Genomic DNA, 26,730 nt, shown 5'->3' on the forward strand with positions numbered 1-26,730 from the left:
AACAGTGCAAACTTTAGGGGTGCTCTACACACAGCTTTCTTCCACAGCTGCTTACCTCGGCATCCTCTATCCACAGCTCACTTTCACCCCTCTTCACCTCTGACCTCCACTGCCCCATCTTCAACCCCCACCCCCCTTAAAAGCTCCACCATCTTCCACCTGTCTTACTTTTGTTGCTGTATTAAGCTGCAGCATCCAGCTGGCTCTAGTATCTCGCCGCACACTGTAGGTGGCTCCTCTTCTTTAGGCTGGGTTCACATTGCAGCGATGCGGGAACACCGCGAATCCGCACGGGTTCCCTCATCGCATGCCTCCCGGCGGCAGTTCACACTGCCCTATGCGAATTGCTGGGAGTGTCAGTGAAATGTTAATGACACCCCCAGATCAGTTCGCATATCGCAGTGTGATCTGCAAACTCGGACAGGAATCGGATCGCATGGTGTGAACACCCATGCGATCCGATTCTGCTGCGGACAAAAAAAAGGGTCCTGTGCGAGTTTGGGGCGGGTGCGATGCGAATTCAGCCATACTATCTGTATGGCTAAACTCGCATCGCACAGAGATCGCATGTGATTTGCACTGCAGTGCGGTGCGAATCACATCCGGTTCTCGTAGCCGCAGCAGTGTGAACCCAGCCTAACTGAGGGAAGATCATCCAGTCCCAGTATCCGCAATGCACCCCAGACACCTGCATCTCCCTTGTCCCCATCCTGCACTCAGTGGGAGCCACTCAGGACATCAGATCTGTGGGAGACAAGCTATCACTGGTAAATACAGAAGCCGGACTTCTGTGTTTACCAGTGATAGTGGTAAGCAGGGAGCAGGTCTGATCCAGAGGTGGTGGAACTGCTTTCCACCAAGTTCCAGCTAAAGTGTGTGTCTCCTTTCTGTTCTGTGCTGTACCTTTCTATTAGAGAGAGAAGCAAATCGAGAAGCTTTTGCTGTGTTTTCTCTCTTTGGGAAAAACAGTGTTATAGGTGTACCTTGTATTCATTATTTACTTTAGGATTTTATATAATTAATGAAACATTTTATAAAGCATCAGTTTGAAACTACACTTCTAAACCCAAAAAAATAAAATCAACCTCAAATCACTACAATGCTATTTGTAAGGCCCCTTTCACGCTGGGGCGTTGGCAGTAAAACACCACTATTTTTAGCGATGCTTTACCGTGGTTTTTGCTGGGGTTTTTTGGCCGCTATCGGGGTGCTTTTAACCCCTGCTAGCTCCTGAAAAAAGGGTTAAAATGACCTGCAAAACGTTGGCAGTGCTGCCCATTCATTTCAATGGGCAGGAGCGGTTTGGGAGTGGTATATACACCGCTCCTTCACCACTCCAAAGATGCTGCTTGCAGGTGTTTTTTTAACATCCTGCCAGGGCATCCCCTCAGTGTGAAAGCCCTCTGGCTTTCACGCTAATGCCGCATACACGATCAGAATTTTGGTCAGAAAAAGCTCTGATGGTTTTCCCCGACGGAATTACGACGGAATTTCTCTCAAGCTGTCTTGCATACACATGGTTATACCAAATTCTGGCCATCAAGAACGCGGTGACATGTAACACATACAACAGGACTATAAAAAGGAAGTTCAATAGCCAGTAGCCAATAGCTTCTGTCTCGTAGTTGAATCTGAGCATGCGTGAGTTTTTGCACGTCGGAATTGCATACACCATCAGAATTTCCGATAGAAACTTTTTCCATCTGAAAAATTGAGGACATGCTCTCAATCTTTTGCTTGCGGAAATTCGGCCAGCAAAATTCCAATGGAGCATACCACGGTCTCATTTTCCAATGAAAAGCTCTCATCGGTCTTTTGCTGGCCGAAATTCCGACCATGTGTAAGCGGTATGAGACTGTAGGAAAACAATTTTACAGGTGCAATTTTTAGCCCAAAAGTGCCTGAAAAACGCTTCAGTGTGAAAGGGGTCTAAGTGAAGATGTGTTCATATGCTTAGCTGTCTAGCAACAATGTGAAATTCTGAGGTATATTTATAAGGCAGTAAATCTGGCATTAACCAAACATTCACTGCAGGTGAATCTTTCAGTTGCAAATTTTGAATGACAGTGATTGATTCACACCAAGGAATGTTTGGTGAAAGTTACATACACTGCTTTATAAATATGCTGGTATGTGTGCAACATGTATAAACAGTACCTAGTATTCATTAATATTTATACACAGATTGAAGACATGTCTACAACCCATGAAGCTGTTCTGCTGGAGATAAAGAATTTCCATTCAGCTGCTGTAACTGCAATCCATGAAGATCACGAGAAGAGTGTTTATGGTAAAACTTTAGTTTTTCTGTTAATACAGTAACATGTTAAAGTTGACCTGAGAGGAATTTTGGTAACCCATAGCTTGCTTATCAGCTACATCAGTATAGGTCAGTGAGAAAATCTGTAGAAAACATACAGTGGGGCAAAAAAGTATTTAGTTAGCCACCATTTGTGCAAGTTCTCCCACTTAAAAAGATGAGAGAGGCCTGTAATTGTCATCATAGGTGTATCTCAACTATGAGAGACAAAATGTGGAAACAAATACAGACAATCACTGATTTTTTAAAGAATTTATTTGAAAATTATGGTGGAAAATAAGTATTGGGTCACCTACAAACAAGCACGATTTCTGGCTCTCACAGACCTGTATCTTCTTCTTTAAGAGGCTCTTCTGTCCTCCACTCATTACCTGTATTAATGGCACCTGTTTGAACTTGTTATTAGTATAAAAGACACCTGTCCACAACCTCAAACAGTCACACTCCAAACTCCACTTAGGTGAAGACCAAAGAGCTGTCGAAGCACACCATAAACAAAATTGTAGACCTGCACCAGGCTTGGAAGACTGAATCTGCAATAGGCAAGCAGCTTGGTGTGAAGAAATCAACTGTGGGAGCAATAGTTAGAAAATGGAAGACATACAAGACAATCTCCCCCGATCTGGTTCTACACGCCAGATCTCACCCCGTGGGGTCAAAATTATCACAAGAACGGTAAGAAAAAATCCAACCAACGTAATAAAGGCTACCATGAGTAACACACTACTCCGCCAGGGACTCAGATTGTTGGCTGGTTCTCTGCAAAGGGAACAGGACGACTGATCCGTGTACATGAAAGAATGAATGGGGCCATGTATCGTGAGATTTTGAGTGCAAGGGCATTGAAGGGCATTGAAGATTAAATGTGGCTGGGTCTTTCCTCATGACAATGATCCCAAACACACCGCCCGAGCAATGAAGGAGCGGCTTTGTAAGATGCATTTCAAGGTCCTGGAGTGTCCTAACCAGTCTCCAGATCTCAACCCCATAGAAAACCTTTGTAGGGAGTTGAAAGTCCGTGTTGCCCAGTGACAGCCCCAAAACATCACTGCTCTAGAGGAGATCTGCCTGGAGGAATGGGCCAACATACCAGCAACAGTGTGTGACAACCTTGTGAAGACTTATGCCGCGTACACACGATCAAACTATCCGGCGGAAAAGTCAATCCGCCCGTGTGTGGTGCAGTGTCCATCGCGCAGTAGCAAATTAAGAGGGCATTCCCTGACTAGAAATGGCGGTGACTGACCGCACATGCGCAATAGGAACAATACATTGCGCAGTATTAAAGTATGAGGGCATTCCCTCACTAGAAATGGCGGCGATTGACCGCGCATGCGCGATAGGAACAATACACCCTATATAAAGCTAAAGGTGTATGAAGATGGCCGCTCCAGATGACGTCTGAATGACGAAACGCGTAGGGCGTGGCCAAGCAACGTACACCTCTAGCATACACCAGGAAGCTGAGCGGGACTTTTAAAACCGTCTTAAAGCTGTAACACAACCGCAATTGAAAACTCTGCTTTTGTAAGTAGTTTTAATCTATTTTGAATAAAAATGAGTTTTTAAACGTTATTACACTATGGATATGCCTCTCTTTTAACATACACAACGTGGCACACTACACTCACGGAAAAACGAGGGATCCCCAGCATTGCATCTGAAGCAAGCCAGAGAGCGACACAATAGCTGATATTGTGAAGGTTGATCCACCCCGGATGGGTCCTTTTTCCGGTGAGAGCATAATATAGAAGTGACCACTGAACACGGGGAATAATTTTGGAAATCATCACCTCCCCCCTCCTTCACGCACAGAAGATTCCGTCACTCACTAGAGACTATTTACATTTTTAATGCATATGGTCCATTGTTCATTTTAATCTTGGTTTTTCAATTCTCACTGCACATGTTTCCACTTTTATTTTTTGCAGTGTGCTAGTCACCACGATATTTATCTTGATTACACTTTGCACAATATTTTTTGTAAAACACCCAATAGACTAAGTACAGTCACTATATCCACCGGCAGTTCAAAGATATCACATTTTGTTTCATTTTACTTTATTTCTATAATTTAAATTTTAATAGTCCTTTTTAAGTTCATGTATGACAGCATACAGGTATTGGCACATGTAAATTCACTAGCACTTGCACTTTATTATCATTAATAGTAGTATATTGTCTAAGTCACCTACGGTATATGGATGAGCATTTTTTATTCCTTGATTTTTATTTAATTGCCAGCACGCTGAAAATTATATGCAACAGAGTTCTCACGCACAGATTTCTAGTAGTATATGGTATAGCGCCAGGTCTATTTCTTCTTCCCCCCCTTTTTAGCATCTTTCCACCCGTCAGGGTGGAAATAAATAGAGGCTGCTCTTACCTAATTTTTCATATTTTAATTTTTCATATTTTATCTTTGAGATTACCTTTTATCTTTACATTATATATCCATTACCTTTTGAATTGAGTAGTCCATAGCGCAATCTACCCCCCCCCTAATCTTCTTCCGCCTTGGGGGGTGTTCTCGCCAGACTCCTCCGCTATCTTCTGCTTTTTTGCTAGCTCTTTTACTAGCGGGGGTCTTCTTCCGACTTCGGGGGTCTTGTCCCCCTCTTCGGTTCTTCTTGCCAGGCCTCCGCTCCTTCTTCCAGCTATTTTTAACACTTGTGTGTTGTTTTTTATTTAAATTTTTTTCACAGGTGAATGGGTAGGGGTACATTGTACCCCATACTCATTCACATAGGGTGGGGGGCCAGTATTCGGGGACCCCTTATTAAAGGGGGCTCCCGGATTCCGATAAGCACCCCACCCGCAGACCCTGACAACCAAAGGCCAGGGTTGTCGGGAAGAGGCCCTTGTCCTCATCAACATGGGGACAAGGTGCTCTAGGGCCCCCTTCCCCAAAGCACCCCCCCCATGTTGAGGGCACGCTGCCTGGTACGGCTCAGGAGAGGGGGTGCTCGCTCGTCCCCACCCCCTTTCCTGACCGGCCGGGTTGCGTGCTCGGATAAGGGTCTGATATGGACCTAAAGGGGACCCCCACGCTGTTTTTTCGGCGTAGGGCTTCCCCTTTAAGTCCATACCAGGTGACGGGGCCAGCGACGTGTCAATCTCGCCGCCTAAGGCAGCGACATTGACTTCCTTCGCTAGTCCCGGCTACCTGGAGCCGCGCTCAAAATGAACGGACTTTCCACCGTGTGTGGGCAAGTCCGTTCATTTCAAAAGTACGGCGGATAGTCCAGCAGACTATACGGCGGACCTAGTCCGCCAGAAAAGTCCCGTGTGTGGGCAGGTCCGCTCGTTCGGACAGTCCGGCAGACTTTACGGCGGTTTGTCCGCCAGACTAAGTCCACCGTATAGTTTGATTGTGTGTACGTGGCATTACAGAAAACGTTTGACCTCTGTCATTTCCAACAAAGGATATATAACAAAGTAATGAGGTGAACTTTTGATATTGACAAAATACTTATTTTCCACCATAATTTGCAAATAAATTCTGTCCAAATCAGACAATGTGATTGTCTTGATTTATTTCCACATTTTGTCTTTCATAGTTGAGGTATACCTATGATGATAATTACGGGCCTCTCTCATCTTTATAAGTGGGAGAACTTGGTGGCTGACTAAATACTTTTTTGCCCCACTGTAGATGTTAGAAGGTCCAAGTGAAAAGGTCACTTGTTCCTTCCTCACTGCTGACCAATATGTGGACACCCCTGCGTGCAGGAATCTGACATTCACTGTCCCATATGCACCAGCCATGATATCGCTTTCTTGCACCTCAATTTCCAACAAACCTGCAACTTAGAGTAGTACATTTTCCTGATTGAAACATGTCTTATCTACAGTGTCCTCCTTTACTGCTGAAACCGTACGGATATCGCCTTTGTGCCATTTGTGTCACATTGAGGAGGATCTTCCTTCACTTCCTGTCCCATAGTAAAAACAGGAAGTGGGAGGAAATCTCTCCACAGTAAAGGAAAGTTTAGGATTTTCAGTCACTTTCATCCTCAATGGAAATTGGAAAAAACGTATCTGTTCAGCAGGGAACATGGAGTTACACCTGCTCATGACAGTTGAATATGGGTTACAGAGGTCACAGTTCCTCAGTGATAGCATGAGCTGCAACATCGCTGTGTATATGCAATCCCCTCTATAGGAATGGTATATGTGGTGACATCTATATAATTGTTTCCCTTTCTATAGATGCTTGCATATTTTAACTACGCTCTTTATCCTTCAAGCTGCTTTAGAAAAATTAAATCTTATAATACAGCAATCTTATAAATTACTTCTAATTATAATGACAAGATAATTGCAGCAGTATATTTAAAATGTAAATGAGTGCTTGTGACTATAGAATGTGTCTATAATGTAAAGCAACGAGACAGACGAGGCTGCAGTGATGGATGGATCGCTTGTCTTGTTCTGATGGTCGTGCTAGATTGCATCAATTCACCAGGAATTTCCCCCAGGATAGATCTAGGCCCTAAAAATATATGGTAGATACAATGCTGCATTTGTAAATGTATTGTAGTATGGTGGAAAATATTATTACAAATGTTGATGCTATGGCAGGTGTAAGCAACCTTTCAAATCTAGTGTGCCGAACAATATTTGTAAGAAATTGAGAGTACCAGATAGGGCCGCACATTAGAAATCTTGGGACCCTTTTCAGCCTACTTGCCATGGAAATGTCTCTGCACTTCCTGTTTGAGCCTGACCCCTGACCATGACAGAATAATCTGGCAGAGACCAGTAACTATAGCAGTAAGGTTCACACTGGCCAGTAGAATAAGAACACAAGCAGGTCACCCTGGCAGATGAAGCAGGCTCACCCAAGGCATGGGGTCTAAGCACACACTATTCTTCACCAGAGCTCCTGATGGTGGAGATGGGTTTTTCTGCATTCTAGTGTAGGATCATGGTCCTTAGGATTGCCCCACCAGGAAGTAAGAAAGCCAGAGTCCAGTGTCAGCAGCAGCATAGTCAGTAAACAACCCAAAGGTAATAAGTGATTACAGTTAGGGATCAAGAGGAAGCGTAGTCAAGAAACAAGCCAAAGGTCGGTAACAAATGGTAGCAAATATAAGGACAGCTGCAAGTAAGCAAGGAGCAAGATATAGCATAACCTGGCAAACAGGAAGTGCAGAGACATGACTTAAATAAGGAAGTTCAAGGTTCACCAGAAACAAAATGTAGCGGCGGGCTCCTGAAGAGCACGAGCTATGTGTTTTTCAAAATTAAACTTTGCCTAAACTGCAGTTAGGTTTGGGTTTATTTGTCTAAATGTGACTTCTGTATCGGTCTGACTGGACTGTGAAACGTTCAGCCTGGCCACAGGGGGCACTGTCTCTTGTGGCAGGCGTGGAACTAGGGTCTGGTCAGGCGCTTAAGTTACTCTCTTTCGGAGCCAGGTCAGTGGGAGCGGCCCTCTCACTGTGCCCTCTGGGAGAGGGTATTTAAGATGCGGATGTCACGTGGTTCGAGGTTCCGGTCCAGTATGATGTGCTGATTAGATGGTATTGGTCCTCCTGGCCAGCCCCCAGGAAGGCTATGGCCTGGGGTGAGGATCCACCTGGCTGTAATGCTAGCCCAGGGCAAGGAAACTAAAGGAGGATTCTGAAGTGGTTGAGTGCCGTCTCCGGTTAGGGAGAGACCTATTGTACTTCGAGCATTACTGGGGAGAACTCTTTAGAAGAACACCACGTATGGGTTGGTTTTCTTAACAAGAGCCTGGTAGGGTTGAAGTTACCGAAATAATCCGGTCTTGTGGATATCGCCAAGCAGGCTGAAAGGTTCAGGTATCCTACAAGTGTTCTAAAGCTTAGTTTCCCTACATGTTCTGCAACAACGTTTGTGACAAAGACTTTGTTCCTGAGTAAGCACCTTGTTGGCTGCTAGGCCTTGTGAGAGAGGGACTGTCCAATCTGAGTGTTCATTCAGCTGTGAATGGCTATTCTCTGAATGCAGTCAAAGTAAGCAAGTTCTTTAACAATTTTGGACTTTGACATTCAGAGTACCTGAACTTCCCTTTCCAACCCTCTGATCCCGAGTTGAAAGACTGTTCAATGGTTTGAGTTTTGCAAATAAAATCCATTCAAGTGGATCTATTGTCAGTCTCAAGTTACTGGGTCATCTACCACGGGACATCCCCTAGACGTGTCATAAGGAAAACGGAAGGTAACGGTAAGCCCAAAAATAACCAGCAGCTCCTTCGGGGGTTTATGCTACAAAAATACAAAACAATATCGCCCAAGGTATCAGACAGGGAGCTGTCCGTCATCTCAGGTGGCAAAGTGAGAAGAGACACAGCCAGATTTCGCAGAGATCCCATGTTCAGACCCTAACAGGTATGCTGATGATGGTGATGATGGAAAAGGCTGCCCCATATTTATTAGCTCTCTCTTCAGCATGCATTTCATACTGAATCTTCCTCCCAGCCACAGCTCAGTGGCCACCTCTTGACTCCTCTGTACTGACTGTACACCACTTATTGTAGCCATATCTCTAGCTAGGGCAGCTATGGAAAGAGGAACGGGAGTGTAAAACAATACAGGCAGGCTTCCTCAATCCAGCTGCCATCAAGTTTTTGCCAAGTAGGTGGGTGAGCCAGGAGCATCATGGGCCAGCAGGAAAGGCATTAGTTGCCACCCTTAGCATGTGTACCAGAGGTTGCTGGCCCCTGTATTTTTAAATGTATTTATCTAGGCAAAGAAGAGATAGCCAACAAACTAAATTCATGTTGCACCTAACCAAGTTCAATCATGTACTGAGAAGGGACAGTAAAATAACATAAATTTAAATCTGAGCAGGGTTGTTGGGCTTTGTGCTTGCCAGAGATTATAACTGTGGAAAGTTGAAAACTAGACAAACAGTACTGGACTGAGAGCAAAAAGCAGAGTTGTACTGTTGTACAGTAATTTTACTGTTGCTTGAATGAATCACTGGGATTGATTTACTAAAACTGGAGAATGCAAAATGTGATGCAGCTCTCCATGGTAGCCAATCAGCTTCTAACTTCAACTTGTTGAATTAAGCTTTGACCAGTTAAAGAAAAATGGAAGCTGATTGGTATCTATGCACCAGATCTTGCACTCTTCAGTTGTAGTAAATGTGTTCAATTTACTTCATTTTTTTTTTTTATATAGAAGATGATAGAGTTGCTGCACAACACAACTGCAGGTCACACAATGGGATCGTAGACCAGAAGTCTGAGCATCTTGAAAGACAATATGTAGCTTCTAGCAACAACTGCATATGGATGGATGTATAATGACCAGTTTTAACAAATCTTGATGGACAAATGCAGCATGCTTTTGACATCAATTTCCTGAAATTATTCTTGATCAATTGCAAATGTAATTGCAGCCCCATAGACCTAATGAGAAGGCAGAAATCTGAATTATTCTTGGCTTTGCATGGTCTTTAACGTTAAACATTCCTAGTCAACATTGTCCTCTAGTGGAAAAGAGTGGATATAGCATGTCTATAGAAAAAAAGCTTCAGCATTAAAGTGTTATCAGTATTCTACACCTAAATTTGAGCAATATTTTGTTCACATTATATGGTTATATGATATGAGCACTAATGAACAATATACCAAAATGTACAGCTATTTTTTTTCAAATGTTCTTGTTGCTTTACTTGCTTTCCCGTAATATCACAGTATAAAAACTGTCCTATAACTATGTGTTATCTATTATTTTTACACAGAGTTGAAAGAAAGTCATGAGTTAGAGAAGAAATTGCTTGAAGATGGTTTTGAAATATTGAGACTATCATTACAGGTAAGTATATGTGTAATGTAAGGAATTACAAAGCCTTTCGTTATGGGAATTCTTAGGCAGAATATAAGCTCAACTGCTACTACTAATCCGTTTCTACATGCATGTAGGAATAAAAAAGCATCTATTGCTGCAACACTCCCATACTATTTTTGGCACTGTCATCTGTAGACTTACTGGTCTGTGATCCAACACCGCTCTTCTTTTAAGTTAAATGATGTCACCCCTCATCCAACCCAGTTCCTGGTACTCACATGAGTATACATATCATTTCACCATGGCCATATTAGTGCTGTTGATGAATTGTTTCAGACTGATTGCTAAAATTGGAGGTTGTGATTTTCCTGTAATCACATGACCAGTGCTTTAGTAAGATTAAGTGGACCCCTAGCATCTCCTAGGACATATGAAAGGGGATTTAAGTGACTTTGAACGTGGCATGGTTGTTGGTGCCAGACTGGCTGGGCTGAGTATTTCAAAAGCTGCTGATTTACTGGGATTTTCACATACAACCATCTCTAGGATTTATAGAGAATGGTTCAAAAAAAGAAAAAAATATCCAGTGAGCGGCAGTTGTGTGGACAAAAATGCCTTGTTGATGTCAGAGGACTAGTTTGAGATGATAGAAAGGCAACAGTAACTCAAATAACCACTCGTTACAACTAAGGTATGCAGATTACCATCTCTGAACACACAACCCATCTAACCTTAAAAGCAGATGGGCCACACCGGGTGCCACTCCTGTCAGCTAAGAACAGGAAACTGAGGCTACAATTCGCACAGGCTCACAAAATTGGACAATAGAAGATTGGAAAAATGTCTGATGAGTCTGGATTTCAGCTGCAACGTTAAGATGGTATGGTCAGAATTTGGCATAAGCAACACAAAAGCATGGATCCATCCTGCTTGTATCAATGGTTCAGGCTGGTGGTTTAATGGTGGGAGGGATATTTTCCTGGCACACTTTGGGCCCTTTAGTACCAATTGAGCATCGCTTAAACGCTACGGCCTACCTAAATATTGTTGCTGACCATGTCCATCCCTTTATGACTACAGTGTACTCATCTTCTGATTGCTACTTCCAGTAGGATAATGCACCATGTCACAAAGCTCAAACCTTCTCACCACTGGTTTCTTGAAAATGACAATGAGTTCACTGTACTCCAATGGCCTCCACAGTCACCAGATCTCAATTTAATAGAGCACCTTTGGGATTTGGTGGGATATTCACATCATGGATGTGCACCCGACAAGTCTGCAGCAATTGCATGATTCTATCAATGGTAATGTCAAGATCAGTGAGCTCAGGAATGAGGGTTTTAAACAGCATTGTAGCATAGGGGTTCAGGTCAGATTGTTGCACTGATTCGGGAATACCTCTGATTTTTAGGTTGTTTCTCCTCTATCTGTCTTCCAAGTCAGCTAATTTTGCCCTGACCCATGCAGCATCACTGTCTTTCTCCTCATACACATCGACCAAATCGTTGATCGTATCAGCGTATTCACCCATTTTCACCTCTATGTGATCTACCCTGTCACCCAGCTCATGGATATCTCGATTAAATTTGTGCATGCCGGATGCCATATCCGATTGTATAGTACTTCTGAGAGACAACAACATGTCCTTTAACACAGTGTCCATCACAGGCTGGTTCTGCGTAGAGAAAGATTCGATAGATTCCGGCATGTCTTTCGTGTCATCCCCGGAATCGGGGCCTGGGCTGTCCAACTTATGCAATCCATTGCCATCCAGCCTGGGCCTGGACTTAACTGGGCTTTGGGTTGCTGGGGATGGCGGAGAGGAGGGCCGGGAATCGGGTGAATATGTTATTTTAGGCAGATTCCCTTTCTTAGTGTTGTGTTTCGCCGCTGGGGCTGCGGAGATGGAGTAGGCCTCGGCGCCATCTTGCTTACCCTCCATGGCTTTCATGTGAAAGAAGTCCGTTAAGCGTTGCGGGCACCTTGGGTTCCGCCGTTTACCAAGCATGTTCTCGTCGGTTGCCCGAGCCGGATCGCCAGTTTTCGGAGCAAAATCGGTGTTCAGATGGTCCGCTAATAGCCACTGATTCCCTGAAGCGCCGGAGCTCTGGATCTATGCGACCATCCGACTCCGCTGCAGGCCACGCCCCCCGCAATTGCATGATGCTATCATGTCAATATGGACCAAAATCTCTTATTGTTGAATCTATTGGCACAAAGAATTAAGGTAAACCTGGTACTAGCAAGGTATACCTAATAAAGCGGCCGAGGGGTGTATATTACAAATTCCAAAATAAACTCTCCTGTTGGGTGAAATCCTACAAATTAGAGTTTGAAGGTTTGAGAAAATGGATAAATGACCATGTTTGTGGTGGGTTGTACTCAGTGACGCAGAGACCGGTGCGGGGATGTTGTCACGATGTCTCTGTGTGATATTTCATGTGGCATGCAGGGCACTGTAGGATCCATGACACATTGCACTGCACCAAAAAATGAGTAAATAAGTTCTTTAGGCCCTCACCGAATGCTGAACTATGTCTACATCATTATACAATGTGTGAGCCGGGAAAGCAAGTCAGGTGTTTGACACTAAAGTTTAAGACAACTAATAGACTAGCTCCACTTTACTTTTGATTGGCAGCACACAACAGTGAGCGGATCCATAACCTCTATTCAGTTTAATAGTGGCTTTTGAATCAGCCCATTGTCATGCAAAAGTAAAGCGGACCTGATGGGAAAATAGTCTCTCAATTCTCCATCAGTTTTTACCCAGTCAGTGACAAGTCATATGCCAAATAGCCATTGGCTATGACATCATTTGTATTCCCTTTTACATTTAGCTTTCAGACAAGAATCTCCCAGCTGGCAGTTGAATGGCATTGAGGATCCTGTGCTGTGTGGGAAGTGGTCACATACATGACTGTTCCTCAGTACAGTCATGGCTCGTTCTGAGTACTGGCTTACCTCTGTTTACCAGCTCAGTGTTGGTCTTAATTACCTTATCCGAAAACTGGCGGTAATTCTTTAAGAATTTTTTGCTGCCATAGTGAAAGGTTCCTAAAGTGGCAGTAGTAAGAACTACCTGCATTTGTTACACGAGTTGGTATCGCTACCAAAACTGGCACAAATGCTTGCCTAAATTGGGTGCAAGTAGTTCTTAAGAGAACTACCACCAGAAAAGGGTTGTTTTGAATTTCCCTGGCAGTCCTGTATGATATATAATGAAGGTTACAGTGTGAATTCATAAAAAAAAAAAAAAAAAAAAAAAAAATCTTTCAAAGACCTTTGTATTAAATGAATGCTAGGAAGTCCCCCCCCCCCCCCAGCCCCCCACCCTCCTGCTTTCCAAACTGCCCAATGTCATTCTGATCTGATGCTGGAAGTTTGTATTAGACATACAGTATCTGAATATATGGATATTTACTGTAATAGTAAAATTGATTTTCTCAAAGTCCTATTTTCTCCCACAGGATCAAGTTGATACTTTGACGTTCCAGAATCATTCGCTAAGAGACCGGGCAAAAATGTTTGAAGAAGCACTAATGAAGAGCACTAAGGAACAGCTGGAGGTGGTTTGTTTTATCATCTTTATCAACAATTACAATTTAAACTCTTTTCTTTCCAACCCCTTTCTATATGGTATTATCCACTGTAAATTTTCACATGACCTGAAACAGTCATGTTAGAATGTTTTGCCTGCTAACAATGGTTAGATAGACCAAAAAGCATTAGGAAAACTATTTTTGTTTTAGCCAAACCAACAGTTAGCTGGCATATAAATGTACTATCAAAATACTAATACATTAAATTGTAAAAAAATAAAATAAAATAAAAATAAGGAACTACTGACACAGTCCACTGCCATACTGACACCATCGTGCGCATACTACCCTGGACCCCTCACCTGCACATTATACCCACCTCCATACACTCTGCATTCCTCTCCTGCACACTCCTTCCGTCCACTCCTTATTCCTCTTCTGCACATACTCCCCACTTCCATACACTCCACACTCCTCTCCTGCACATACTACCCACCTCCATACACTCCTCTCCTGCATGTACTACCTACCTCCATACACTCCGCACTCCTATCCTGCACATACTACCCACCTCCATACACTCCGCACTCCTCTCCTGCACATATTATCCACCTCCATACACTCCGCACTCCTCTCCTGCACATACTACCCACCACCATACACACATCGTACTCCTCTCCTGCACATACTACCCACTACCATACACACCGTACTCTTCTCCTGCACATACTACCCACCACCATACACTTTACACTGTAGGGTCCCTATTTAACATTACTGCATTATGTAAGTCACCTCAGACTCTATTAAACCACACCCCTTTAAGCCACGCCCAATATTTAGCACAATTAAAGCCAAGCCCACATTCCACGCAATGCTTCTTTTTTTTTGTCTATGCCTAAGACCCACTTTTTATCTTGTACACGGGCCCACTCATTTCATAATATGCCCCTGCACTCACCTTATGTACTCTGGAGCCTGTGTGTATGTCTGTGTGTATCATGGGAAAAAGTAAATATTGTGAAGTTATGATTTGCTTGTCTATGCAAGATGCATCAGTGTATACATATAAGGATAAGTTTACCTTTATGCAAAACATAATAGATGCACATTTTTTTTTCTGGAAACATTTTTTATAATTTTTTTCCCTAAGGACCCTGGAAAGCATTGCACCCCTGATCTGCAGATCAGGGGTACAATGCCAGACTCCTGCAGACAAGCTCTGCAGATTTCAGCCCATACCTTCATATGGGCTGACTGTTTACAACCTGCAGGGATTTTGAATGAACAACGTGGCTGTTCATTAGTGACCTCGCAGTTCATTCAGAACCACTAGTTATAGTTTGTGCATTCACAGGAAACTCCACAAAGCCGTGATATTTTCAAATGGAGACAGCGGGCCCAGAGAGAAGATCCCCCACTCACTGTCACAGAGAGGGAGGGGAGAGGGGGAGAGACTGCAGCTGCTGGAACATGTAACATGTTCCAAAAGGTGAACTTATACTTTAACTAAATAAGGCTCTATTTGTAGATCAGATATACAGTTCATCTGCATATACAAGAATTAGTCAAAATATATTGTAGAAAAAAATATAGTCAATACCTATTTATCAGTAAATCCTGCAAACACCATTTTTAGGCTTTATTTACACAGTAGGTGTAATTCAGAGCGAGACCTACCAGGTTATCAAACGTGGTGAATGAGGAAGCCGAGGTCGTATAAGGTATGCCCATGGTGCTTAGATTAAAGTTTTTTGGGTGTCCCTAACACACCCTGGGCTAATGGACAAAAGGTCACAATCATCTAGTAAACTAAAATGTTAGGTTGTTTAAAAACAAAAACAAAAAAAAACACAACAGATCACCAGGGGTTTGAAATAGGAGCTCCTTTATGACCTAAAAACCAACCTCCATTGAATGCCAGTTTTTGGTGGTTCTCCATTTACTCATGGATCTAAGACAATGAATCTATTGAAATCTGTAATAGTAGGTGTGCCTACAAGGAAAATGTAACACATTTTCTGCCTTTTCTATACACTAAATGCAGCCCTAAAAATATCACTGTGTATAATACATAATAACCATAACCACAAGCATCAATACTATATACAATGTACCTATACGATAATACTCTTTACAAAAAAAGCCTTTAACAGAACAATGTAGTGATGTGTCTTTTTTAACTCCCACAATATTTTAATCCACTGCAAATCATTCATGGCCCCCATACTGGTGTTTGCCCAAATCACTCACCAAAATAGCATTCTAAAACCATTTATTGAATCAATGTAAAGTCATTCAACTACTTTTTCAGGTGCTAGGTACATAAAACGTTGCTGTTAAACACTCTGCTTCCACCATACACTGCTTGATCCAAAAGATCCTATTCCTCTTCATAAGACCACTGTGACAATTGGACTCTATCTGTTCCTCCCCGTCCTCTAGGCCCATACATAAATAGTATCCCTGCCAATGGGAGACAGAAAAGACGGCTGCTACACAGCATCTCTCGTCCCCTGATAAGACTGCTGCTTCATATGTTCTTTCTTCCAGCAGTGTAGGTGGACATGTTGTTTACATACACAGACTCCTCCCAACACGTTTCATCCCAAGGATTTTGTCAATGGATTGGGCCACAGCATGTTAACATTCCTAGTTGTATATCCTTACCTCAAGAGCTTCAAAAAATGACATTGCCCTATGATGCTCTCCCAGGGTACATACACTTGTCAGTCTGCTCCATAGTAGCTAACCAATATGCTCTAATTCTTATTTATAGTCTAACAAATAATGAGCCTATATAATAGATAATATACAGCATTATCATACATAATTATTCTTTATATAAATCCTTCTAAATAAATTCAATACATACCATTATTTTAAATTAGATCAATACATTAACAATTACACAATTTTCATATATTGCGAATAACTCTATAGAATTAAACAATATATTTTCATGAACTAGTATTACACCTTAATAGGTTGGTTCTTACTTATCAATAATAAAACAATTGAGAAGGGAGGGAGAGAGGGAGGCTTTGGTTTTATTTTTTTGCACTATTTGGTTACATAGTAGGTGAGGTTGAAAAAAGACACAAGTCCATTGAGTCCAACTTATGTGTGTGATTATATATCAGTATTACATTGTATATCCCTGTATATTGTGGTCGTTCAGGTGCTTATCTAATAGTTTCTTGAAACTATCAATGCTCTCCGCTGAGATCAGCGCTTGTGGAAGGGAATTCCACATCCTTGCCACTCTTACAGTAAAGAACCCTCTACATAGTTTAAGGTTAAACCTCTTTTTCTTCTAATTTTAATGAGTGGCCACGAGTCTTGTTAAACTCCCTTCTGCAAAAAAGTTTTATCCCTATTGTAGGGTCACCAGTATGGTATTTGTATATTGAAATCATATCCCCTCTCAAGCGTCTCTGCTCCAGAGAGAATAAGTTCAGTGCTCGCAACCTTTCCTCATAACTAATATCCTCCAGACCCTTTATTATCTTTGTTGCTCTTCTTTTTACTCGCTCAATTTCCAGTACATCCTTCCTGAGGACTGGTGCCCAGAACTGGACAGCATACTCCAGGTGCGGTCGGACCAGAGTCTTGTAGAGCAGGATGATTAACGTTTCATCTCTGGAGTTGATCCCCTTTTTAATGCATGCCAATATTCTGTTTGCTATGTTAGCAGCAGCTTGGCATTGCATCCTATTGCTGAGCCTATCATCTACTAGGACCCCCAGGTCCCTTTCCATCCTAGATTCCCCCAGAGGTTCTCCCCCCAGTGTATAGATTGCATTCATATTTTTGCCACCCAGATGCATTATTTTAAATTTTTCTACATTGAACCTCATTTGCCATGTAGTTGCCCACCCCATGAATTGGTTCAGAACTTTTTCCAAGGTTTCCACATCTTGCGAAGAAGTTATTGCCCTGCTTAGCTTAGTATTGTCTGCAAATACAGAGATTGAACTGTTTACCCCATCCTCCAGGTCATTTATGAACAAATTAAATAGGATTGGTCCCAGCACAGAATCCTGTGGGACCCCAGTACCCACCCCTGACCATTCTGAGTACTCCTCATTTATCACCACCCTCTGAATTCGCCCTTGTAGCCAGTTTTCAATCCATGGTCCATGCCAAGGGACCTTATTTTGTACAGTAAACGTTTATGAGGAACTGTGTCAAATGCTTTTGCAAAATCCAGATACACCACGTCTATGGGCCTTCCTTTATCTAGCTGGCAACTCACCTCCTCATAGAAGGTTACTAGATTGGTTTGGCAAGAACAATTCTTCAGGAATCGAAGCTGATTACTGCTAATGATACGTTCTCATTACTAAAATCTTGTATATAGTCCCTTATCATTCGCTCCAAGAATTTACATACTGTAAATGCATCAGGTTTTTTTTTTTAACCCTAATGCATTCTCTTCCTTAAGGTAAAAAACCTTTTTATGTGCATCTAACCCCCCCCCCCCCATGCTTACCTGAGCCTGACCTTGATAAAGCGTCGTGCCTGAAAGCAGCGGCGCTGCTCTCTCTAACCCTCCTCCCTGGACTCAGTGAGAGTAGAGGGAGCCATTGGCTCTTGCTACTGTCAATCAAATCCAGTAATGAGGGAGGGGGTGGTACTGAGCCACATTGTGTGTGTGTCAATAGACAGCTTCATATAGTGGCACATGGAGAAAAGGAGGAGGAGCCCAGAGCTACAGCGGGGTTCCTAGAAAAGATAGATCAGGGCCGCTCTGTACAAAACCATTGCACAGAGCATGTAAGTGAAACATGTTTTTTATTATTAAGCAAAAAATTTAAAAAACCTTTACAATCTCTTAAAAAAAAATAATACGAGGGAAATGCGGCCAGGTAAAAGTTCCAGATTCTATAAAAGACATAAAAAAGCATCGGGTAACTGGGCTATCTGCCAAAATCAAACTTGCCTGGTCTGATTCTTTTCCACACAGAAAATACTTCCAAAAACCTTAGAATATCTACAAAGCACTGTCCTACATTTCCCTGTTTTTCTGATCATGACAGGACTAGAGAACTGCTGGAAGTCAAAAGGAATGATCAGTACAAAGATCTCCTGGTATTGCGCTGTTACTGTGCTCCCTAGAACAAATGTATAACATCATTTCTCAGAATGCGGCTTTTTGCAAAGCAGGCTTGTCAGAATGCCAAGGACATTTATATTGTTTCATTTTGTTATAGTTTGTTACAGTACTATAATAACATCAATAATTCAGATGTCGGTTTCCTGTTTCTCTGAAATTCATTGAGCTGGATACACTAGTCCCCAAAATATCTGCTTCCCTTTTTCTTTTTTCTTTTTTTCTTTTCTATTTTGCCCCAGATAATCACTATGAGCTGGTCACATTGTTGCAGGTCAGCCCGTTTTTAGTTTTAACCTTTATTACTATTCTATTCATCAGCTGTCAGCGGGTCTCCCTGCTGACAGCTGAATGTAAAAAAAACAGAAAAACACAGCAATTAACAAAAAATTGTGAAAAAAACGGCATCCCCCCACTCCATACCAGGCCCTTTTGGCTCTGCCCCCCCCCCCACACACTCACCCCAAAGCACCTAGCCCCCAGACCCTGCCCCCCCTGTAAATAACTATGGGGTACCCCTACCCATTCACCAAAAAAGTGTCACAGACAGTTTGACAGTTCCTTTATTAAACAAATTTAAAAAATGTCCCTCGATGTAAATCCATTGTCAATCACCCCGCCCACTGCACCCGAAAAAACACTGCTCCCGCCGTCCATTAAGGAATAGTCAAAAACTTGTCTCTGTGTTTTTATTGCGTATTGACACTTTTGTGGTAAATGGGTAGCGGTATCCCTGACTCATTCACATGGGGCGCTGGGATCTGGGGACCCCGTGGTTAGTAGGGGCTTCCAGATTCCAATAAGCTCTCGGCTCACATACCCCCACAACCACAGCCCAGGGTTGTGGGGAAGAGACCCTTGTCCCTGTCAACATGTTGAGAGCATGTGGCTTGGTATAGTTCAGGAGGGGGGGCTCACTCAACTCCCTCTCCCCCCATTTCCTGACCTGTCAGGCTTCATGCACAGATTAGGGTCTGGTATAGATTTTTGGGGGGGGGGGGCTAAGTCATTTTTCTTTTAATTTTGGCATGGAACCACCCTGCCCCAAAAGCACCCACTCCCCCATGTTGAGGGCATGTGGCCTGGTATGGTTCATCAGGGAGGAGGCGCTCGCTTGTTCCCCCTTTCCTGACCTGCCTGCATGCCCGGATAAGGGTCTAGTATAGATTTGGGGGGGGGGGCCATGTTGTTGTTTTTTTTTTATTTCCTTTTATCTGCAAATTTTATTTTTATTTTTTATTTAGCTGTGAGCAGGGAAACCCATTGACAGCTGATGACTCATGAGTCCCGGGCCCCGCTCCTTAACAATCAACTTATACTGCCCCCTAATTGGGCAAAGCTACAAATTCAGGTGTTAGACAAACAGGTCAAATAGCCAATGTTCGGCCCGAACTTATGCTCAGGCTGATCCGTTTGCCCAACATTAGCTGTCATCCTAGTACCGAAAGTGTGTTAATGGCAGGAATACCAGGTGAAAATTAAGGAAAGAAAAGTGAAAAAAGAAAAGAAAAATGCAGCCACCACACCTAAGGACCGGTGAGCTACAGTACTATCAATCTTTGTTTTTGAGTTTAGATGCGCTTTAAGCTTATTCCGTTTTTCTGAAGACTTGCTTTCTTTCTATATGAGGATGCTGTGTCATTTAAATGGGCCTGCCTTTTGTCTAACTGGATGTGACTGGAAATAGGATGGTGTTATTTTTAGCGGGACAAACAAGGTAGCCAACATTTTCTATCCGGTGCAGACAGATGTTAGGGATAAAGGACTTGTTAATGGTTTTAATATTCCGGATTCAGGATCATTATGCGGAGATGTCTGTGATTCTCAGGCAGGCTCCATTATGCTGGATTGTCGCACGGCTAGCTTTGGAGAACGATTTAACCAAAACAAAAACAGACAAAATCATTATCCTGCGTTCTCCTGAGATATTGCCTTACAGCTATGTTATGACTTGCCTGCCCTGTTCCTGATAAAACATACAAAGGCTTTTTTCATTTATGTCATATTTTATTATTCATTCTAAAGAGTCTGTCTAGATAAAAACTTTTTTAGTTTTTAATGGCAGAGTGGTTTAGGTATTACACTACAAGCATTGGGGGTTATTTACTAAAGGCAAAACCACTTTGCGCTACAAGTCTACTGCAAGTGCACTTTGAAGTGCAGTCGCTGTAAATCCGAGGGGGACATGCAAGGAAAAAAAAAAAAAAACAGCATTTTAGCTTGCACATGATTGGATGATAAAGTCAGCAGAGCTTCCCCTCATTTCAGATCTTCCCCTCAGATCTACAGCAACTGCACTTCCAAGTGCACTTGTAGTGTAGACTGGATTTGCCTTAAAGTGGTTGTATACCCGAACATGTAAAAAATAAATAAATAAACCATGTAAGGCAAAAGCATAATGAGCTGGTATGCACCTCATACTAGCTCATTATGAAATACTTTCCTTAGAACGAGGTCCCCGTATCACAGCCCTGTCCTCGCCAAGGGAGCTGACATTTTGCCCTCTGCATTTCTTCCGGGTTTGCGGCTCCAGCGCTGTGTGTGGCTGGAGCCTACAAGACTTCACTCCCATGCATGCGCGTGGGATTCTTCTTGCCGGACCTCCACCTGGGCATTCACAGCGCATACGCCGCTGACGCCAGCTGCTGCATGCAAAGTGAATATCTTCTCACAAGAGCAGGTTCGGTACCACTTGCACAGAACAGGTAAGTATAAACCTGTTTTTCATTTTAATTAAAAGAGAAAAAAAAAACACTTTAATTTTGTATCCATTTCTGACAGGTGAGCCAGGGGGAGTCATGCTGTGACTGTGTGCTCCTCAGCGATGATGTGCTAAATAGGAATGACTAAAGCAGCTCCTAAATAAATGTATTCTCATGTTAATGACTGTTAGAAGTATAGGCTGATTTTCTAAAATGACACTGAGGTTATGTTATGTTGCCAGTTTTAGATAATTTTATATAAGTTGTAACATTTGTGTTGCAGATTGCTCTTGCCCCATATCAACACTTAGATGAAGACCTAGCCAGTGTGAAACAAGTATTAGAAATGAAGAATCAGTTAATCCATCAGCAGGAAAAGAGGATCATGGAGCTTGAAAAACTGGTGAGTGAAAGCATTTCACATTTTTTCTTCTCTTTCCTGTCACTCTGACTTATTTGCGGAAGCTAGCTATAGACAGGGAGATCCTCCCTATGTGTTTCATCATCAAACAACAATGTCTTCAGGAGCAGGAAAAAACAAATTGACCCCCACCTTACCGTTACCAATCTTACAATGTATGTACACTAAAATAACAGCCAGCATCTACAGTCTATATTAGTGTTTCTCAACCATTGAGTCGAGGCACCCCATTCTAAAATGTAAAAAACTAAACTAATCGTTTTTACATAATGCTTAACACAATGCTTATGTGTTTTAGATAACACACTTTTGCACACTGGTACTGACTAGTATTCCCCTATGACTCTTCTCCCTTAGTTCCTTTCCCTCACACAGCTAATGTGACCCCAATGCTGATGGAGAGGGGAAGGAGCAAACAAGGAAGCTGTGTCGGAGTCCAACATCCCCCTTATCAACTTATGACCACGCTAGTGGTTAGAAGGTTATCATTTTGCAAAATGAAAACCTGTGACTTTGCGTAAAAGGCAGGCTTGATCCACCTGCTGGCTTGTATAAAAAATGTGGGCAATTTTTAGACAATTTTCCCAAGACACCCCTGTAGGAACCCTGGTTGATAAAGGCTAGTCTATAGAAGACCTTGTTCACATCTTGACATAGCAGAAAGGCGTGCAGAAACACGTTTCTGCCCATGTTTCTGCAAATGCCTGCTGAAATGTGCAACGCACTTGTGGTGCCATTATTACTTAATGGCACCCCAAATGCAGGTAGCAGTTGCGTGTTTTGTTGTGCGATCAAACACACAAAAAAAATGCAGTTGCAAAACATGCTTGGCTCAGTGCCAAAATTTGATACATGAACTTCTTTAGCACGTTATTCTGAAAAAAATGTATTTCCTTTTTTAAGGCTGAAATTAATGTTATTTTGGAGGAGAGGATCCAGGTTCTCCAACAGCAAAATGAAGATATGAAAGTCCGCATAGATCAGAACGTTGCAGTCACCAGGTCAGTGAAAGATGTTGGTACTAATGTCTCACAATTAGCATGAAGAATCTGTAATTTATAGATCATTGGTGAGGCTTGACCTCAAGAATTAAGTCCAGTTCCAAAGACACCAAAACCCCAAAACTTTCATAATCTAATATCTCTATAGAAACTGCTGAAATGTGTATGTAATAAATTGTAATGAACCATCAGGAAATCAGAGCTTAGTCTCTACAATGGAATCTGTGCACATAAAACAAAAGTATTACGCACATACTGTAAGAACACACCCACTGTGATCTTGTATAAATATTAGTGAAAACGTTATCCTTGTGGATATAATCCTATTGAAAAAAAAAAACTAACTAACAAAAGTAGCATAAAACACCAAGTCCCGGTTCACACTGGTGCGATGCGGAAACCCTGCAATTCAGTTCCAGTTCCCGTATCGACCCTGAATCACACACTGGTTCACACTGACATTTGCAAAACACTGGGGGTGTCAATGAAAAGTTAGCGACACCCCCAGATCAGTTTGCAGATTGCAGTGCGAACTGGCAAATAGTGCAGGAAACGGATCACATAAGTATGAACACCCATGCAATCTGATTCCAGTGCGGACCAACAAAAAGGGTCCTGCGCCTTTTTAGTGAGAACGTGATGCGATTTCAGCCATACAGTTTTTGACATCACGTGATCTGCACAGAAATGCGGTGCGAATCACATGCGATGTCTGGAAACACATAAGTGTGAGCCTTAGGGGTTTATTTAGAACACATTTGTTGTATGAATGTCAAGCATTCCTGCACGCTAAAACAAAATTTCCCTGTATTTTTTCGACTAGATGAATTCCTGTGTGATGAGTTCCATCTAGTGAACAACTGTAGTATAGTTTTCAGAAATACCACAATCAATTGTGGCCACTAGATGGAGCTGATGCAGTTTTGCTCTCCACCTGCTCGAAGACATACAATAAATAGCAGCTAGAATCAAAATCAGTTTACTGAATCAGATCAGGCAGCTATTGCGATTGGTTGCCAGAGGTTACAGTGTATCATTACCGCTCACTGACTGGTTGCAAGAGATTACAGCACACATTACAGCTCACTGATTAGTTGCTACAGCACATGATTCCTGCTTGTTGATTGGTTGTTAGAGATTACTGTGGATATGACCTCAGGGGGGCATGATATACCTATCAATGCCGCTGGCCACCCCTATTTACAATGGCGCAGCTATTTACATATGAATGCCGGTAATTCACATGTAAACACGGGTTCTGCAGGTGAGTCATCTGTACACAACAATAGGGCAGAGCTGGGCAGCATTAGTAGCAGCACTTCACACTAAGATATCGGGACACAGCACAGGACTAAAATCTCAAGGGACAAGGGAATTTAAACCAGGATAGTTGGCAAGTATAAAGCAGCTGCTTTGGGCCCCACAACAATGACAGGGCCCAGGGCAGCTGCCCCTTTTGCCCTGCCTTAAAAATGGCCCTGCACCATGGCCTCTGTCCCCTGTTCTGTGAAGCCTTTCAAGCATTACCAGCCACTGAAAGTAGCAGTATGATATTTTTCATCTATAAGATGCCTCCTTGGCATGTGTCTCTCTGGAGTCCCCCCTGGATGTGCACATTCCTGCTGCCTCGTATGTTTTCTGGAAAGCTTGTACTGTAGGCCCATTGATGCTGTCCGGCCGGCACGTGCGCAGTGGGTGGCAACTGTCCTGTGTGACCTCTTGATCTGTTCTTGGCTGGCGCATTCGCAATATGGGGCCACTATCTCCACTATACTTGGAACATGCGCAGTGTCACCGCTTTATCCAGCACATATGCTTTATTGTTTTGTGTAGGCGCAGTGTAAAAACACAAAATGGCCAGGAACCATGCTTCACTCCAGCCAAACACAGAGCAAGAGTGCACACAGGGAAGCTGACTCCACTGGGCACACGCTGTCAGGATAGCACCAGCAAGCTGCTACTGCTGCGCATGAGGCAGACTCCTGTTGTGAAAGCTTAGGTGGGAAGGTCTAGAAACACTGAGAGGAGAAGAAAAAAAGCATCAGATATTTATTTGGGACACAAAAATCTTGCATTTGATAACATTTGGGTGGTTAATTCAAAGATAAGTTTTACCTCTAGGGTTTCACACTCAAATTTAGAACAGCCCCAAAAAAATACAAGTCTTTTATCTATTCTAAATTGTAAAGTCTTCCCCTCAGAAAAATAATATATCCTTTTGTGTGATACAATCAGGGCTCTTGCACATGGGTGCCAAAAGCACCATGTTTTTAGACGTTCAACTCAGCCTATTGCTTTTAACCACTTCAGGACCGCCGTATTGCCAATGTACGTCAGCACAATGGCACAGGCAGGCACAATCACGTAGATGTACGTGATTGCCTTCCAGCGGGTGGGGGGTCCGATCGGACCCCCTCCCGTTGGATACGACGGTCCGGTTCGCTCCAGGAGCGCTCCGTGATGAGGGGATGGCCGTTGGTTTTCGGCCACCCCCTCTGGATCGCTCCTGGCCAATGAGAAGCTTCCTCCCACTGTGTATTGTTTACACAGGAAGGAGGAAGTGATGTCATTCTCCTCGGGGCGGTCTTTTTGACCGGACTACGAGGAGAAGACTAATAGTAAGTGTGCACCAACACTACACTGACATGTAGGTACACACAGGCACACAAACCCCCCCCCCCGATCCCCCCCCCGATCGCCCCCCGATCCCCCCCCCGCCCCCCCTCCCCCCCCCAGTCACAGTGTCACTGATTGCATTGATCATTTCTTTACTGATCAATGCATTCAGTGTCAGTTGTGACAGTAAAAACTGTCAGGACAGTTAGTGTTAGGTCCAGGGTAGCCCCCTATCACCCCCCAATAAAGATTTAACCCCCTGATTGCCCCTAGAGTTAACCCTTTCACCCCCTTTTGCCAGTGTCACTAAGCGATCATTTTTCTGATCGCTGCATGTGTCGCTAGGTAGCTAGTTATTTTTTTAGGTTCACCGCCAGGTTTTTATATCGCTAGGTACCCCGATATACTACCCAATAATGTTTTTAACCCCCTGATTGCCGCTAGTTAACCCTTTCACCCCCTTTTGCCAGTGTCACTAAGCGATCATTTTTCTGATCGCTGCATGTGTCGCTAGGTAGCTAGTTATTTTTTTAGGTTCACCGCCAGGTTTTTATAGCGCTAGGTACCCCGATATACTACCCAATAATGGTTTTAACCCCCTGATTGCCGCTAGTTAACCCTTTCACCCCCTTTTGCCAGTGTCACTAAGCGATCATTTTTCTGATCGCTGCATCAGTGTCGCTAGTGTCGCTAGGTAGCTAGTTATTTTTTTAGGTTCACCGCCAGGTTTTTATAGCGCTAGGTACCCCGATATACTACCCAATAATGGTTTTAACCCCCTGATTGCCGCTAGTTAAACCTTTCACCCCCTTTTGCCAGTGTCACTAAGCGATCATTTTTCTGATCGCTGCATGTGTCGCTAGGTAGCTAGTTATTTTTTTAGGTTCACCGCCAGGTTTTTATAGCGCTAGGTACCCCGATATACTACCCAATAATGGTTTTAACCCCCTGATTGCCGCTAGTTAACCCTTTCACCCCCTTTTGCCAGTGTCACTAAGCGATCATTTTTCTGATCGCTGCATCAGTGTCGCTAGTGTCGCTAGGTAGCTAGTTATTTTTTTAGGTTCACCGCCAGGTTTTTATAGCGCTAGGTACCCCGATATACTACCCAATAATGGTTTTAACCCCCTGATTGCTGCTAGTTAACCCTTTCACCCCCTTTCACCAGCGATCACAGTATAAGTGTCACTGGTGACGCTGGTTAGCCAGTTAGTTATTTAGGTTCCCCGTCAGGTTTTTA

General features: G+C 43.0%; 1 protein-coding gene across 1 annotated transcript in view; it reads left to right on the top strand.

Annotated features, from left to right (window-relative positions):
• MTUS2 (microtubule associated scaffold protein 2) overlaps nucleotides 1-26,730 on the top strand; it is a 1,194,608-nt gene that overhangs the window by 1,141,668 nt on the left and 26,210 nt on the right. The window contains exons 12-16 of the mRNA XM_077484081.1: nucleotides 2,185-2,290; nucleotides 10,043-10,116; nucleotides 13,563-13,661; nucleotides 21,736-21,855; nucleotides 22,777-22,874. Of these exons, the coding sequence (XP_077340207.1) occupies nucleotides 2,185-2,290; nucleotides 10,043-10,116; nucleotides 13,563-13,661; nucleotides 21,736-21,855; nucleotides 22,777-22,874 (497 nt within the window). The remainder of the gene's footprint in view (nucleotides 1-2,184; nucleotides 2,291-10,042; nucleotides 10,117-13,562; nucleotides 13,662-21,735; nucleotides 21,856-22,776; nucleotides 22,875-26,730) is intronic.

This window comes from Lithobates pipiens, unplaced genomic scaffold, assembly GCF_037356315.1.
Source record: "Lithobates pipiens isolate NorthernLeopardFrog02 unplaced genomic scaffold, aLitPip1_a1.2 Scaffold_16, whole genome shotgun sequence".
NCBI lineage: Eukaryota > Metazoa > Chordata > Amphibia > Anura > Ranidae > Lithobates > Lithobates pipiens.